The sequence below is a fragment of the Siphateles boraxobius genome, unplaced genomic scaffold (genome assembly GCF_051911475.1).
Source record: "Siphateles boraxobius isolate OS27281-9 unplaced genomic scaffold, OSU_SipBor_1 24, whole genome shotgun sequence".
NCBI classification, from domain to species: domain Eukaryota; kingdom Metazoa; phylum Chordata; class Actinopteri; order Cypriniformes; family Leuciscidae; genus Siphateles; species Siphateles boraxobius.
The window spans coordinates 8,363,662-8,381,077 of NW_027508855.1; the positions used below are offsets into that span (position 1 = coordinate 8,363,662).

A 17,416-nucleotide genomic window follows, 5' to 3' on the forward strand; every position below is an offset into this window, starting at 1 on the left:
AAAGTGTGAAGAGCTTTTAAAGGTGTGATTTCTTAAACGTCCCTGGGCACAATTAAAGTTCGCAGGTTTACAGTCTAATGTAGGATTTTATTATTCAACATAATCACACAATAATGTGTGTACTATCACTATAAAGAGCAATACACACACAGACCTTTTTGCTCTGTCCTTCTCATCTTCGTCCATTAAATCATCCACACAGCTGCTTGTGCTGCAAGCGGAGGAAAATGTTTTCTATTTAAAATTACTATTTGGCACCATCAAAATCTCACAGAACAATAAAACATTGCAAATTAATTATAAATGGACAAAAAGGAGAAGCATATTGTGACATTAGTGTGGACTCACTCCCATTCCCTCCGGCTGGACGGACAAAGGCCTCCAAACTCCGAAAGGTTGTCCATGCTCACTCCTTCTCCCATTCAGGCCGTCTGTGAAGGCTGGCGTGTCCCATTCGCGTTTTCTACACTTAAAACAATCCACAGAAATTCTAATAGACACCACACGCTTAACCACCTAATGCTAGTGGTTAGCCACTACTCCCAAATCTCAGATGGCTTGCCGCTGGCGTTACCCCACTGATGATTGGCAGCCGATAGACGCTGAGGTTATGTCCTTACGGCTAGCCAGTCCTTGAATGCCAAAAACTGGCTTTTCATCAAGATATCGTTAATCGATATCCAGCCAAAAATTGCTAATGACACTTGCAGAACTTCGTTCTCTCTCCATGAAGTTAGTGGTGGAAACCGTAGACCCTGTGGAGGAAAACACAAAGGGTGTTTTAATTTTCAGTTTTTTGGCTGTATTTATGATCGTTTTTATCCTGATTCAGTTACTCTGCAGCTAAAATTGTCTGGTATTGTTAAATGCTGGGAAAAGCCAAGCTGACGGACGGCGGTCAGGCAATGTTGGGCCATTTTTGAGCGTCGGACGGCTTAGTTTTTTCGGTTTCTGCCACACCATTGGCTCTAGTAGGATGCGTCAGGATTTTTTGGGTCAATTCAGCATGTTGTTTAGGCATCGGGCCGTTGGTGAGAGAACTCTTATTGGCTGTTCAGTCGCCTTTAGTCATTTTGGTGTGTTCAAGTGCGCTTTTTGGCAGAGACTCAGTCGATGAGAAGCGACAACACAGTTTGCTTTCGTCACCGCTAGTTCTTTGATGTTGGCTTGGTGTGTCCCGGGCTTTAGTACCACCAGGTTGGTCATGTGATCGCACCATGCCAACTAAAATACATAATTTTAAGTATATTTTTATTTTTCTTGAATACGGTTTTGCGTCATCCACTAGACTTTCGCCTCCAAATAAACCAGCAGATCACGGTGCAGGTAACATGGAGAATATACTACTGATATTGTAACTGCTGGTTGAAAATCAGCACCCCTGCTTTAAAGGTGCAGTAAGAAGAGAAACACAGTTGATATTGGAAATCACCAAAACAAACACCCCCCTATTCTGAAAGGAAAACACCCCTATCTTGGACTGCATTTATATAGCGCTTTCACAGACCGAAACTCTATGCAGCACAGGCACCTCCCCTCTCATGAGTGTACGCCCCTTACTGCTGATTGGCTACAAGTGTGTTTTGAAGCTCAGTCCGATCCACTTTCAACAGCTTTTCTCAGAAATCACTTACTAGACCTCCTTTAATGCACCTTAAAATGTTGTCATCATTTAATGGTATCCATTGACTTCAATAGTAGGAAAAATATATACTATGGAAGTCAATGGAGCCCATCAACTATCTGGTTACCAACATTCTTTCAAATAAGTTATTTTGTGTTCAACAGAACAAAGAAACTCATTACTCAGCCTCAAGTTGTTCCAAACCTGTATGAGGACAACATTTTAATTTTTGGGTGAACTACCCCATTAATACCTGGCACAAATCACAAACTTTGATTTAACAATAATAAACAATAAAGAAAATATCACAAAAAAAGAGCATTTGTTCATTCCCTCTTCATGAAGCTGCAAACTGTATTGTATATAATCGACAAAAAAGGTCAAATTAGTGAATTTTTTAAAGAGTGTTAAAATTAAACAATATTTAGAAATTCTGTTTAAATGCATGAATTAGAAAAAAGACCACCAACATTATTTAGATGCACTCTCTCTCTCCCTCTCTGTCAAATGAATAAAACATTGGCACCTCTCCAGATACATGTCCAGCAAAGCCTGCAGAGACACCACATGCTGTGTGCTTCGTGATAAAAAATCAACCAAAAGTACACAGCTAAAAACTTGTCAGCTGATTAATATATTGTTAAAATTATTATATTCATTTAAAACATATATTTCACATAATTGCAACTGAAAAATCCCACCCAGACCTTAACTCTAAACATATTGTTCCTGACAGCTAAAATAATTTGTATAAAATTGCAAACTAATAATCAGTAATATGAATAAATACTAAAGCTAAATATTAGCTTGACGTGTCGTCTTACTGGAGGCATAGTGAGTTAATTAATTTTTCAATTACAATTGATTTAATTTTTCAAGTGTTTCAATTGATGTAATCTGTAAGTCTTACTTTTTTAAAGTAAAAGGTTACAATTGCCCCTGATCTCCCTTACATTCACAGTGAAAAGGTGTAGAATCAGTATATGAAACATCAAAAATATGGAATGTGCTTCCAAAACTGATACATTTTCATCATTATCTCACCCCTAAATCTGTGGAAGCAATACAGAACCTGTTCATCATCTAGACCTACACACTCCTGTCTCATTTAATAACTGCCTACTTGTTTCTCACGACAACCTCTGCAATGATGAGGATTTTGGGTGTATCAGAGCAGTTTTAGCTCAAGTGTAATTGCATACAAATCAGCTGTAGATCTCCACATTAGTCCAGTCAATAATCCTGCTTCAGACTGCAGCGTAAACGGTTCAAACTGACATGTTTAATGCAATATCCAATGACAAAGTAAAGAAAAGTGCACAAGAAATATTGTGATGACACCTAGGCTTAAGTGTTGATGCAACATTGGCACAGCCCTCAGGAAATGTTGCATTGGCAAGGAGTGCCATGACCTAGAAACATCTTTTATACCAAGCTCATAAACCAACACAACAGCAAAGAAGAAAGAGAAAAGGTGGGGGAGAGAGAGGAGGAGTTAGAGTGTAAAAGAGAGTTAATGGAGAGAGAGAGAGAGTGAGTGTGTGTGTGTGTGTGTGTGTGTGTGTGTGTGTGTGTGTGTGTGTGTGTGTGTGTGTGTGTGTGTGAGTGTGTGTGTGTGTGTGTGTGTGTGTGTGTGTGTGTGTGTGTGTGTGTGTGTGTTCGTGCAAATCCACTAACAAGATAGAATACTGCACAACTTATCAAACAGCACTTGGAAATATATATACATTTACATTTTTTTGGCTTACGCTTGGTCTGTGACACTATAGGATAAGCGGTTAGGAGAATGGATCAATAGATATTTTTATGGGATAATAAGACAAAACTACTAAAAAGATACTTAAAACAAGATGAATTTACTTTAGATAACATTCAGTAGTTTTCAAAGAATATATCTTGATTTCATTTTTTTCTTACCAAACTGTTAAAAAAATGTTGTCGATGCGAAAACCAAAATAAACTTATTTCAAGAGATTGGGTCAGAAACATACATAGATAGTATACAAAAGAACAGAACAGTTGATTTTACAAAACAAACAAACTGATTCCTGATTTGAATGACACAGATGTTCATCAGTTATTACGAGGATAAGTTTTTAAACCAAACATAGGTTTGTTGTCATACATTTAAGTTAGTTAGAATATACATTTTTATTTTGTTAGGAGATGCACTGTGATTAAAGGTCTAGTAAAACAAACTCTGTCTATGTTTGGCTGCTTGTTTGGACATTTTCCAGTAATGTAAGTCAATTTGGTAAGAAGCGCCACCTACACAATGAATATAAATGGAAAAGTATAATACAAGCAGAAAAAATAATTAACAGATGTTAAACTAGGGATGCACAAATCTATATTTTCAAAACAGTTTTCCTGAACAACTAGTAGACAATGATAATGAATGAATATATATATATATATATATATATATATATATATATATATACACACATACATACACACACGTCACATCTCAACTGTGGTTTGTGGATATAATTCCATAAATCTGACAGTTCTTATCAGCTGAGAAGAGGTGTGTGTCAGACAATGACTGACCTATATTCACACAAACACACACTTCATTTATATACTATCTTAAAACATGTTTCGCTCTGCAAAACATCACACTGACAGACCTGTGAGATTAGCCAATGGCAAAGGCAAAGTTCATATTTCAGGACAAAATGAAAAGAAAAATATTCAGTGTCTTTAGAAATGTTAGGTTGTAATGGAAAGTAATGGTATAGAAAGTATTTCTGAAAGTGTGTGTGTGTGTGTGTGTGTGTGTGTGTGTGTGTGTGTGTGTGTGTGTGTGTGTGTGTGTGTGTGTGTGTGAGAGAGAGAGAGAGAGAGAGAGAGAGAGAGAGAGAGAGAGAGAGAGAGAGAGAGAGAGAGAGATTCTTTTTGATTTTTACCATAAATGAGTTGGTTAAGAATAGTTTCAGCAAACCTGTGATAATGACCAGACAAGCACAAATGAGAAGCTGCAAGATTTAGTATAACTGGATGGAATTATAATACAGCACCTCCACAACTCTTAAAAATACAGCACATACAGTAGGTGCACACACACACAGATTACTCACACGCACACAGACATTGTGTTCTGTCCAAGTTTGCAGACTAATCCACAGTAAGTGTGTCTGACAAATAATTCAAACCTTTGAACTACAGTTTCATATTTAATTCACATTAAAAAATGAAATTGAAAAAGATGATGAAAGCGAAGGAACACAATGACAAAATGTAGCAAACTCTCGGCTAATGCTGAGTACAGCAGACTTTCTGCTAATAATAAACAGCAAATTCTCAGGATATTATATGATGGGAATTGTTATTGTGTCTAGAGCATGGAAGTAGTACAACAGATAAGAACAGGGCGCAAAAGACAAACTGTTAAATTGACAAACTGTCTTAAAATGCAATTTCTTATGACGCAAGAAATAGAGTGGCGCTGTCTCTGCATGTGCTCTAAACTGCTAGGCTAAATGTTAAAAATTAGCCATTAAATCAAAATGGACAATTCTTAATTTTTTAAGGAATATTGCCGTATATACTATAAATGACTTATCCGTAAATGGTGAACATCTTTTTTTTATTATTCATGTGCCCTCGATTTTTAATCAAAATAACTTCCCCTCTCTGCGCAAGGGCAGGACAACCTGTCAATCACATGAGATCACAGCAATAGCAAACCACAATGATCCATCCAACCATCCAATCAATGCACAATGGAGAAAAATCTTCTTTTTCACCACAGAGAAGAATATACTATCTTGACGTCTATTTCATGACGTCTTAAAGGTATTATAAACATTATATGAATTTCTGTAAAGCAATGTGTATTGTGAAATGTGTTATACTATTAAAAATGACTTGATTTTAGAGCTGCACGATTAATCGTTAAAAGATTGTGATCTCGATTTGAACACCCACGCGCTTTCATTCCGAAATGACAACAATTAGTTTTTGACAAAATCACAGCAGAACATACAAATCTGCCACAGTTATCATGTATGAAATATATCAGTATCAGGTATGAAACAGCTTTTCTTTTTAACAGGTCTTTTCAACCACACAGTATTGCTATTTCTGTGTTACAAATATTCATATTAATCACAAAAGTATTTGAGTGATCAATTAAATATATAATTCAAACCATTTAAAAAAATATTTAATTCAGATTAAACATTTCAAATAAACTGAAAATTAACATTTAGTCAGAACCTCTAGTAAATTACATGTTATTTTGGTTAGGTGTCTGTTCAGAATCATGGGAGAATTGTGACCTCTGTTTGAAACTAAATATTTTGATTCTCAATTTATCCAGAATCGTGCAGCTCTACTTGACGTTTACAGCTGTAGGTTTTAAAGGGTTAGTTCAAAAACTGTAATCACTGGCTTATGGTGATGGTCGTACGTGACGTCGAGATTCAGCTGAAGATTGACCTCTGACCTGAGGTATGACGTAGGATGTACTGTAGGAGTAGGGTAAGCCTAGGTGAGAGTAGATCATGCGGTTCAAACAAACAGGGCAACAAACTCAAGCTCCTCTTCTCTTATATCAAAATCCCCCAACATTTCTCTTTAAAAATTCTCTTTTTAGACTTCTAATTCATGACCGGTGTTTTGTTTTGCTCTGTCCTCTGTGCTTCGCGTTAATCAATACGTCATGCATACGCCAGAGGTCACTCTTCCGCCGGAACTTAACTTGCGTTCGGCCGTTACCAGAAGCCAGTGATTATAGTTTATAAAGTTATAAATATGGATATTTTTCTTACAAAAACGAATCGCTTTGCTTCAAAAGGCCTTTCTTAACCCCCCCAGAGCCTTATGGATTACTTTTATGATGGATGGATGCGCTTTTTGAGCTTCAAAATCTCAGTTACAATTCACTCACATTATAAGGCTTGGAAGAGCCAGGATATTTTTTATATAACTCAGATTGTGTTTAGCTGAAAGAAGAAAGTCATACAGTGGTGCTCAGAAATAATGGAATCAAAAATGGCTGAAAAAAATAAATCTGCACTGCATTGTTTATCCTTTTGATCTTTAATTTAAAAAAAAAAGCAAAAATTGAACCTTTCATTGAAGTAAAAGAATTGAAAGTGAGGGGGGGTTATTAATCACAATTTAATTTTTTTTTCTTCTCCAAAACACGCTGGCCATAATTATTGGCTCCCTGTTATTAAATACTTTTTGCAACCTCCTTTTGCCAAGATAACAGCTCTGAGTTTTCTTCTATAATGCCTGATGAGTTTGGAGAACAACTGACAAGAGATCAGAGACCATTCCTCCATACAGAATCCCTCCAGATCCTTCAGATTCACAAGTTCATGTCGGTGCTTCTTCTCTTCAGTTCACCCTACTCATTTTCTATAGGGTTCAGTTTAGGGAACTGGGATGGTCATGGCAGAAGCTTCATTTTGTGCTCAGTGACACATTTTTGTATTGATTTTGATGTTTGTTTTGGACCGTTGTCCTGATGGAAGATCCAACCCATTATAAGATTTCTAGGAGAGGTAATCAGGTTTAGATTTTCTATCTGTTGATATTTAATAGAATTCATGGTACCTTGTATCTGAACAAGATGTCCAGGACCTCCAGCAAAAAAATAGGCCCACAACATATAAGATCCAGCAGTATATTTAACCGTAGACATGGGGTACTTTTTATCCCTGTTTGCACCAAACACATCTGGTGGGTTTGCTGCCAAAAAGCCCTTTTTTAGTTTCTTCTGACCACAGAACCCTGTCCCCCTTTTGAAGTTCCGGTCGTGTTTGACTCTGACAACTGAATATGCTGGAGTTTGTTTTTGGAGGAGCGAGGAGGATTTTTCTTGACACCCAACAACTGGTGATGTAGGGGTTGTTTGATATATATTTTTTAGGCTTTCTGACCCCCGAGACTCAACTAATCTCTGCAATTCTCCATCTGTGATCCTTGGAGAGTCTTTGGCCACTTAAACTTTCCTCCTCGCCGTGCATTTAAGACAATATAGACACACTTCCTCTTCCCCTGAAGGTCAAAATGGGGATTTTCAAGTATTTAGTTATTTTCTTACAGCCACTTTCTATTATGTGATGCTCAACAATCTTTTGATGCACATGAGAACTATATTCTTTTGTTTTACTCATTGTGATGGATGATTAAGGGAATTTGGCCTTTGTGTTTCCTCATATTTTAACTCCTGTGAAACACGAAGTCATAGCTAGACAATTTCATGTTCCTAGTCACCAAGGGTGTGCTAAAAAGAAGGTAAGTATTAATGGGAATATACACTCACCTAAAGGATTATTAGGGACACCTGTTCAATTTCTCATTAATGCAATTATCTAATCAACCAATCACATGGCAGTTGCTTCAATGCATTTAGGGGTGTGGTCCTGGTCAAGACAATCTCCTGAACTCCAAACTGAGGCTACGTTCACACTGCAGGCTGAAACGACCCAATTCTGATTTTTTTGCCCCTATGCGACCTGTATCTGATCTTTTCATGACAGTCTGAACGACACAGATCCGATCTTTTCAAATGCGACCCAGGCCACTTGGGTATGTGGTCCAAATCCGATATGTATCCGATCTTTTGAAATGCGACTTCAATCTGAACGGCCAGGTCACATGTATCCGACCCGCACGTCATTGATATGCGACAAACGTCATAATTCTGCGTTGAAGTAGGCGGGAATGAGAAGATAAACAACAACTATGGCGGACGATGCTGAGACCAGTCAATGGAAGGGAAGCGAGGTTTCTGATTTAATTAATATTTGGGGGGGACAGCTCTATTTATTTAGAAAATGTATTTAGGCCATGTTTAGCTACTTCCGCAAACAACAAGTGACATCGTTGACCGTTGAGTACTCTTCTGCGCCTGCAGGTCACTTCTGGGTCAATTCACGGTCACATTCACACAGGAGATCACAAAAGGTCGCATTTAATTGGAAATGTGAACGGCCTTGCAAAAAAATCTGATTTTTTGTGTGAACGAGGCCTGAATGTCAGAATGGGAAAGAAAGGTGATTTAAGCAATTTTGAGCGTGGCATGGTTGTTGGTGCCAGACAGGCCGGTCTGAGTATTTCACAATCTGCTCAGTTACTGGGATTTTCACGCACAACCATTTCTAGGATTTACAAAGAATGGTGTGAAAAGGGAAAAACATCCAGTATGCGGCTGTTCTGTGGGCAAAAATGCCTTGTTGATGCTAGAGGTCAGAGGAGAATGGGCCGACTGATTCAAGCTGATAGAAGAGCAACTTTGACTGAAATAACCACTTGTTACAACCGAGGTATGCAGCAAAGCATTTGTGAAGCCACAACACGCACAACCTTGAGGCGGATGGGCTACAACAGCAGAAGACCCCACCGGGTACCACTTATATCCACTACAAATAGGAAAAAGAGGCTACAATTTGCAAGAGCTCACCAAAATTGGACAGTTGAAGACTGGAAAAATGTTGCCTGGTCTGATGAGTCTCCATTTCTGTTGAGACATTCAGATGGTAGAGTCAGATTTTGGCGTAAACAGAATGAGAACATGGATCCATCATGCCTTGTTACCACTGTGCAGGCTGGTGGTGGTGGTGTAATGGTGTGGGGGATGTTTTCTAGACACACTTTAGGCCCCTTAGTGCCAATCGGGCATCGTTTAAATGCCACAGCCTACCTGAGCATTGTTTCTGACCATGTCCATCCCTTTATGGCCACCATGTACCCATCCTCTGATGGCTACTTCCAGCATGATAATGCACCATATCACAAAGCTCAAATCATTTCAAATTGGTTTCGTGAACATGACAGTGAGTTCACTGTACTAAATTGGCCCCCACAGTCACCAGATCTCAACCCAATAGAGCATCTTTGGGATGTGGTGGAATGGGAGCTTCATGCCCTGGATGTGCATCCATCAAATCTCCATCAACTGCAAGATCCTATCCTATCAATATGGGCCAACATTTCTAAAGAATGCTTTCAGCACCTTGTTGAATCAATGCCACGTAAAATTAAGGCAGTTCTGAAGGCTAAGGGGGTCAAACAAAGTATTAGTATGGTGTTCCTAATAATCCTTTAGGTGAGTGTACTTCAGAGATATTTTACTCTTAAAAAATTCTAGGGGTGCCAATAATTGTGGCCAACGTGTTTTGTAGAAAAACATTTATTTTATAATGCGATTTTGCCATTAATTCTGATCATGACTGTATACACCTAGGATGGCATGAGGAAGAGTAAATTATGAAATCTTTTAAATATTTGGGTGAACTAACCCTTTAATGCCTTAACAACAAACCAAGCTAATTAAGCATTATTTTCTTTAAAAAAAAAAAAACTCAAACGCCCTAATTGACAAGACTGTTGGACAATTATTCATCTAGTTGACTATAGTGACCCATCTCCAGTAATTAACACAAACACTTTCTTTATAATAAACACAAATCTGTTGAGAATGAACACAACAATTCCCCTGCTCAAAATGAACAGCAAAGTATGATGATAACAAATCCAATTATATGGCAATAATTATTCAACACCGCAATCATTCTGATGAACAAAGAAAAATGCCTGCCTATAATGAATCAGCAAACTACCCAGCAGTAATAAACAAACTCTTATGATAAACCCAGCAAACTCTGCAAGTAATGAACACAGCTATCTCTTTGCTGATAGCCTAATAAAACTCTCAGTTCCAAGACCGAACCCTGATCATATTTATTTCAAAATATTTGACAAAGTGCACACAGCGATTAATCAATCTGAATCAAGTCTTCCAAACAGGTGTAAAACTTGCACAAAACACTCTGCTAATAATAAACACAGCAAACTCTTTGCTAAAAATGAATACAAACACATTCTAATAGTAAAGCATCAAACTCTACAAAACCCCACACAGAAAACCCTTAAAACAGTTTGAAAATCAGAATGAATTAGATCTCTGCAAAACAAAGGCACATAGCAAAATCTTTAGCACAGCAGAGTTAAACACATCAATCACTCAGAGCAAACTCTCTGTTAATAATACACAGAAACTCTGTGCTAATAATTAAAACTTTTACTACTCAGGGCTATAAAAAAATTGCATTAACTCAGGAAACATTTGAACTAAGTTCAGCTGAACCCAAGTCAGCAGCATACTACTTCAAGATTAATAATGAAAATTATACAACCGTTAGAGAAAAGATTACTGGCTTCTCATTTTAATGACATGACAACACATACATTTCAATATAAATTTCCTTAGTTTGAGTTGCAGCATCTCACTTTCTAACACATGGCTCTTCTCTGTGTGAATTTGCTACTTTTTTATCCACACAGCAAACAGCACTATAAAACACAAATAAATTGTTTATGAAAAGTTTACGGACATAAAAGAGGACAGAACAGAAAAAGTGAACCACATAAAGGAAGCCACAAAGGAAAGAAGAGAAAATCTTTCTCCCATGCAGAAAGACCTGAATATCTCATTTTGTCTCTGTCAGGAACACAAACAAAAGACACTAAAAAAAACAATCATTGTGTAAAGTACAGAGTAGACAGCATAAGCAACTTTCAAACACTCCTAATAAATATTCACAACTTAATAAAAATCAAGGGCTGGGGCAAAAATGCCACCAAAATGAACAAGGTTTCTACAAAAGGTTTGTGTGCATCCAAGGTCAAAAAACACATAACCACATTTCTCAAAGAGTCTGAAAACAGTTTGTTCGAAGATTCAGACCCTCTAAACCCCTATTTTCCACAATCCTGCTCTGCTCTGATTGGTTAGATGGCCCAGTCTTTTGACTGGTCTACCACTTACATATAAAACAGGGCACTTTAAACTAAATCTATTACAAGTTAAGCGATTAAGGTGGAATTAGACAGTGAATTTAAAAAAAAAGTGTAGATCAGATTATATTTTACAAATTTACAATTTTTTTGCAGCATTGAACATTATAACCAATCACACACATTTCTGTTGAGCTTATGAATGCAATGGCCAATCGGTGGCGTTTCAATTACAAGATACCACTGAATTTTGTTCAGTGCGCACGCTCACAAATTCTCTCAACATAAATAAAAGTGCAGTTACTAACAGATTCATTTAGCAGTTTAGACAGCTTCAGACTTTTTGAAGTAATTGTTTAAATGTAAGTATTTGACATAAAAGACAACACAAATACAAATACACAAATACAACAGTTTTTTTTTAATTTAACATGATTTGTTAAGAAAACAAACAAACTAACAAAATGTGAACAGGATTGTCAATTGTCAAATAAACATAAGACAAATTAAACTAATATGTGTGAAATGTGGTTTACAAAAATCATCCATTCGTGTGTCGCCTACAAGGAACACATGCACACACATCACATATAATATAACAGAGTACAAATGCAGAGTACAGAGGTCAGTGAGGAGATTATCTTTTTATCTCAGTATCATAAGAGTTTCATAAGACTCTTTCGCCATGATTTATCTCACTAATATGAATCTATTCACAAACACCCACTTAAACATGGATAAATTAACACATAAATGCACGCATGCTTACAAACACCTGAACTCACTAATATAAACACCCACACACCGGACACGTTGGGTTCAGAAAGAGGCCAAAGGTCACAGTCAGGGTGAGAGCTGATAGAGGCCCCAGGAGAATTCCGGAAGGGCTGGAATCACTCGAGAATGTTACAGCAGCAACAGGAAAATACACACAGCTTCAGCAAAATGTTGGAGCAGTGCTATACAGGAGTATTAATGTGATATTAGCCCAGAGATGCGTGTACGGGGGCCTCGTTCATGAAACGAGAAGAACAAATCGCTCAAACGGAATTGAGTGCAACAATTTATGCATGGTTTTACAAATGACACAGACAGAAATTCCTTCTGCTTGTGCTTCATGAATGACGTCCAATATATAAACACAAGCATGGACTTTATAGCTTAAAAGAGTTACATTAGCATTCAAAAGTTTGGGATCAGAGACATTTTTTTGAAAGAAATTAATACTTTTGTTCAGCAAGGACACATTAAATTAATTAAAAAGAGACGGTAAAGACATTTATAATGTTACAAAAGATTTTCATTAAAAAAAATTGCTGTTCTTCTGAACTTTCTTTTCATCAAAGAATCCTGAAAAAATTTTTACACGGTTTCTACAAAAACATTAAGTAGCACAAATCAATGAGAAATGTTTCATGAGCAGCAAATTAGAATATTTCTGAAGGATCATGTGACACTGAAGACTGGAGTAATGATGCTGAAAATCAGCTTTGCCATTACAGGAATAAGTGACTTTTTAAAAAAAAATATATTCAAATAGAAAACAGTTATTTTAAATTGTAATATTTCACAATTACCGTTTTTACGGGTTTTTAAAATCAAATAAAAACAGCATTGATGAGCATAAGATGAGTCTTTCTAAAACATTAAAAAATCGTACTGACCACAAACTTTTGTAGTGAACCGTACATTACCATAATGCACAAAAGAGAGAGAAAGACATTAATATGAAGGACGGTGATTGATCTGCCTTGGCTCCGTCTCAATCAGTGTATAAGTGCACTTGTATATTCAAGTTGCCAACTAATAAAAAAAATATACAGTCTGCACTTTCTGCGTGCATCAATGTTAAGGGGTGGCACTAATCTACACATGCTCCCAACAGGGTGATGCATATATAGTTGGGTGTCATGCCAACAAAGCACACTAAATTAATATTAACAGACTAAGGGAAATAGACACACAAATGCTGATATATGTAGTTAACACATCTGGGATAAAGAGCATTACTGAGCCCAAAAGGCCTGAATAGGTTTAGGTGTGCACTTGTTTGCTAATTTGGAGACCAAAATGCCCTGACTATGCTGAGACCTAGCAATTCTGAGCAAATACTGAGACCATCATGTTTTACGTTACATCCACTAATATTATCAGGTTTCTGTGAGGGTAAGGTTTAGGGCTACAAATAGGGTTATTGCAAATATAATTACATTATTTTATGAAAACAATTTGAGTCTATGACACTTCTTCCCTAGTATAGCCTCAAAGATCTGTGTGTGTGTGAAGTGCAACAGTAGTGCGTAAATAAAAAGCTTTTCAATGTATTAAATATTATAAAGTTACGCAAAAAAAACAAAATAAATACCTATGCCATTGTTGTTATGCCATCAAGGGCATAAGTAATTATAGGATATTTACCCTATTCAGTAATATAACAAATAAAATAGACTGCATAAAATTATTTTTGTTTAAAATAAAAAATGTTTGATCAATGCTACTAATTACTGTATTTTGTTAAATTTTTCACAGTGCAGAATGCATATCAAAAATTGTCTTAAAGACAAATTTTTGTGGTAAAAAAAAAAGTCACCACTTGTGTAGTGAAAATCAAGTTTTTAAATGTTGTTTATATGTACGTGGTGTTGTAAATTTATGCTTTAAGACAAACCATGCAAATTCATAAGTCAACACCATTGCTCAGTATTTTCTCCTTAAAACTGCAGTGAAAAAAAGACATCCTCAAAAAGACGGTTTAAAATCACTGTTCTTATGTCACAAACTACCAAGTAACCAATCCCGTCAGCGGGCCGGCGGGCTTTAGCATATCATTAACTATGCTGCAAAGCAGGGCAGTCTCAAGAGAAGCCAGGTTACCCCAGCAATATAGCAGGTGAATTATGTGTATGATGTATATTACGATGTTATGATGAACTATATGCCTTTCTCCACTGAAGTTTTTCTAAGCCTTTCTAACGATGTTAATTGATTTTTAGAAGGCTGACTCTGAGATGGCGAACGGGAACATGGTTTTATGGAGGACCAAACCTGCAGAAATTAAAAATGAATAAATAAAACAAATAAATATGCGAATAAATGTAAAAATAAATAAATAAATGAGAATTTATACTTTTATTTCCTTATTTATGTATAATTATATTTTTTTCCACTTTAATTTAGTTTTTTCATTTATTTATTTAATTTCTATTTTATTTATTTTCACATTTATTTATGTATACATTTGTTTATGTCTACATTTATTTATGTCTACATTTATTTATTTATACATTTATTGCTCTGTATGCTAATGAGGGGGGCGTGTTTTACCTAAGACATAGCAATCGATCTCAGAGTGGCAGTGCTGAAGCATTGAGGCCACCGTGACACCTTGTGGTGTGACCAAACAATACGCAAGAGGTTTGTGGACCTGACTTTACAGGTCACGCAGGAAATAAATGATGGGCAATATGGCCAAAATCCATATTGTATCACGGTTTATGTCCTTTAATATGTCCTAACCATATGTGGCTATATAGGTTTGATGGCCGTAAAACATCAGCAGGTCGAGATTTCTAAAATGTCTGGGCACACATGAACAGAATCCGTAGATAACAGACACGGAAGCGCGTCAAATTATCCACTATTAAACACATTTTATGACATGCATTGTAGATCCGTACACAGAAGCTATCTGCATTTTTAAATGTAGCCTATCTTCCAAAAACAATTTTGAAAGCAACAATCTTTTCCATAAAGAGGTGGTATTTCTTCTATAAATTGATTTCATGGGACATTTTTTTATGCATCATCATGTGGCCTATAAGTTCTTAAGTTTAACTGATCAATTCAGTTGATAAGGCACTACTATATGGCAGTCACCAGTAAAATCTGTTTCAACAAAATCCATCTTCGCACTGCAGATGTGGGACGCAGTGGCGTCATGCCCATTCAAAGTGCACTTGCCCCCCTCAGATTATCCTCCCTGATAATTTTTTTTGTCACAACTTTATTCCTATAATGCTCCATAATACCAGAGCCTATAACAACTCAAATGTATTCTTCTGGATGTGTAATAAATCGGTCAGCATCAGCCCGCCCCTTTTTCCTAATATGGTGTCTGTGTATATCAAATCTAGAGCGCTACGCGCGTATCGCTCTAGAATATTTGCTGTGTGTTCAAGCAACTCACTCGTCTCACACGTTGAGCTGGCAATGTTTTACAGATGGTCTTGAAGTGGTAAGTGGGCAAAGCAACAAATCGGCATTGAATTAGTAATTGGATGATATTAAAAGGTAGTGGGATTATTTGTGGTTGATCTGGAAATTTTAACTTGATCAAAGTTATGGATTTGACAGAGGTGGAAAGTAACGAATTACATTTACTCGCGTTACGTAATTGAGTAGTTTTTTTGTGTACTTCTACTTTTTAAAGTAGTTTTTAAAATCTGTACTTTTACTTTTACTTAAGTACGTTTTCTTTGAAGTATTGTACTTCGCTACATTTGAAATCATATCCGTTACTGAGTAAAAAATAATAATACAGGGGGGGGGGGGGAGAGATCACACACTCCGGAAACTACTGAATTGATTGAAGGGCGGGAGAACAAACGCGCAAAAAAGGTGACGCCCAGCTGAAGCTGAAAGCTAAGCGCCAAGCGAATTATGGCCAGTATGAAAAGTAGAAAAAAAGCGTGGTTGTCCTCGAGGATAGATATCCAATTTGCAAAAAATGTGGACGCAAAGTGGCTGCAAAAAGAGGATATAGGACACCATCCCTCCTGCAGATAAAGGTATGTCCCGATTTACGTGATGCAAAGGGAATCCCGGAATCCAGTCATGAAAATGGAATTCACTTAATGCAGATGTCACGTAAAACATACAAAATAATGGATGGATGAATACATGGAAAGTAGAACTGTGCAATAAACCCAATCGCGACATGGTCTGTGGATAATTAAGCTAAGCACAAAAATACTGCAAGTAAATATATAAGTTAACCCTATTTGTTCTGCTGAGCTGCGTTTGTCTACTACATACTGAAGTACTCGTGACGTTCATGGTGTTTTCAGCGTCTCACAAACAATTTGAGGATATGAATACATGAACATTTCCAGAGCTGCTCTGAGAACGCCTAATGAGCATTTTCATAATTTTATTTGAGAAAATCCATTGTCAAATACACTATTACAGGTCTTCACAAACCGTCAAAATAAAAGTTCGGTTTTACTAGGAGAAATTATGACAGAAATATATTACTATTGTAGGCATACAGTAGAACGTAGCCTACTTCTCAAAATAATAATAATAATAACAATAATAATACATTTTATTTGAACATTATTTATAGGAATATTTTTTTTTGTCCATGGTTTAATTTAGTAAATCTTTTTTTTGCAGCGCTTCCCCAAAAAATAAAAGGACACAAGTTTAAATTTACATTTGATTAGCCTACCACCGTTTTTGATAATATATTTGGATTAAATCATAAAAAGTAGGGGTGTAACGATACACAAAACTGACGGTTCAGTTTTCCCACGGTTTTGATGTCTCGGTTCGGTTCGGTTTAGAAAGCTAAAAAAAAAAATTAAACAGTGGTTTAATGAGAAAATTGTGTCTTTGTCAGTTTTTGCATTAACTTTACTCTAATTTGTTATTGAAATATAATAATTTACACAGTTGCTGTCATTTTCATTAAAGATATTTTAAACGTACTTTAAATAATCAAGATATAATTAACAGGTTAAGTAAAATATAATATATAGGATAATATTGTGCATTTATTTAGTGCAAGAGTTCATTTCTCTAGGAACCAACAAGTTGTGGACACTTAATCACTAGCCTGCTGAGGTAAATATAATGCTAGTGACAAGATATGCAGTTTTATTGACGTCTTTGCGCTGATGAAACACTGATTGAGCGATTACACGAGTTATGATGCCTTTCAGTAAGTATACTGTATTTTTCAACATATCTTCAGGTGTCCATTCATGTTTATTCTGTAACTGAGGAAGAGATGATCGCGTTTACTCGCGTTTA

General features: G+C 36.4%; 1 protein-coding gene across 6 annotated transcripts in view; it reads right to left on the minus strand.

Annotated features, from left to right (window-relative positions):
• npas2 (neuronal PAS domain protein 2) overlaps positions 1-17,416 on the minus strand; it is a 74,822-nt gene that overhangs the window by 16,293 nt on the left and 41,113 nt on the right. For all 6 annotated transcript variants that reach the window (XM_077241206.1, XM_077241209.1, XM_077241205.1 and 3 more), the window contains exons 2-3: positions 349-755; positions 155-211 (exon numbers count right to left, since the gene is read on the minus strand). In XM_077241206.1, the coding sequence (XP_077097321.1) occupies positions 155-211; positions 349-422 (131 nt within the window). In that variant the 5' untranslated portion in view covers positions 423-755. The remainder of the gene's footprint in view (positions 1-154; positions 212-348; positions 756-17,416) is intronic.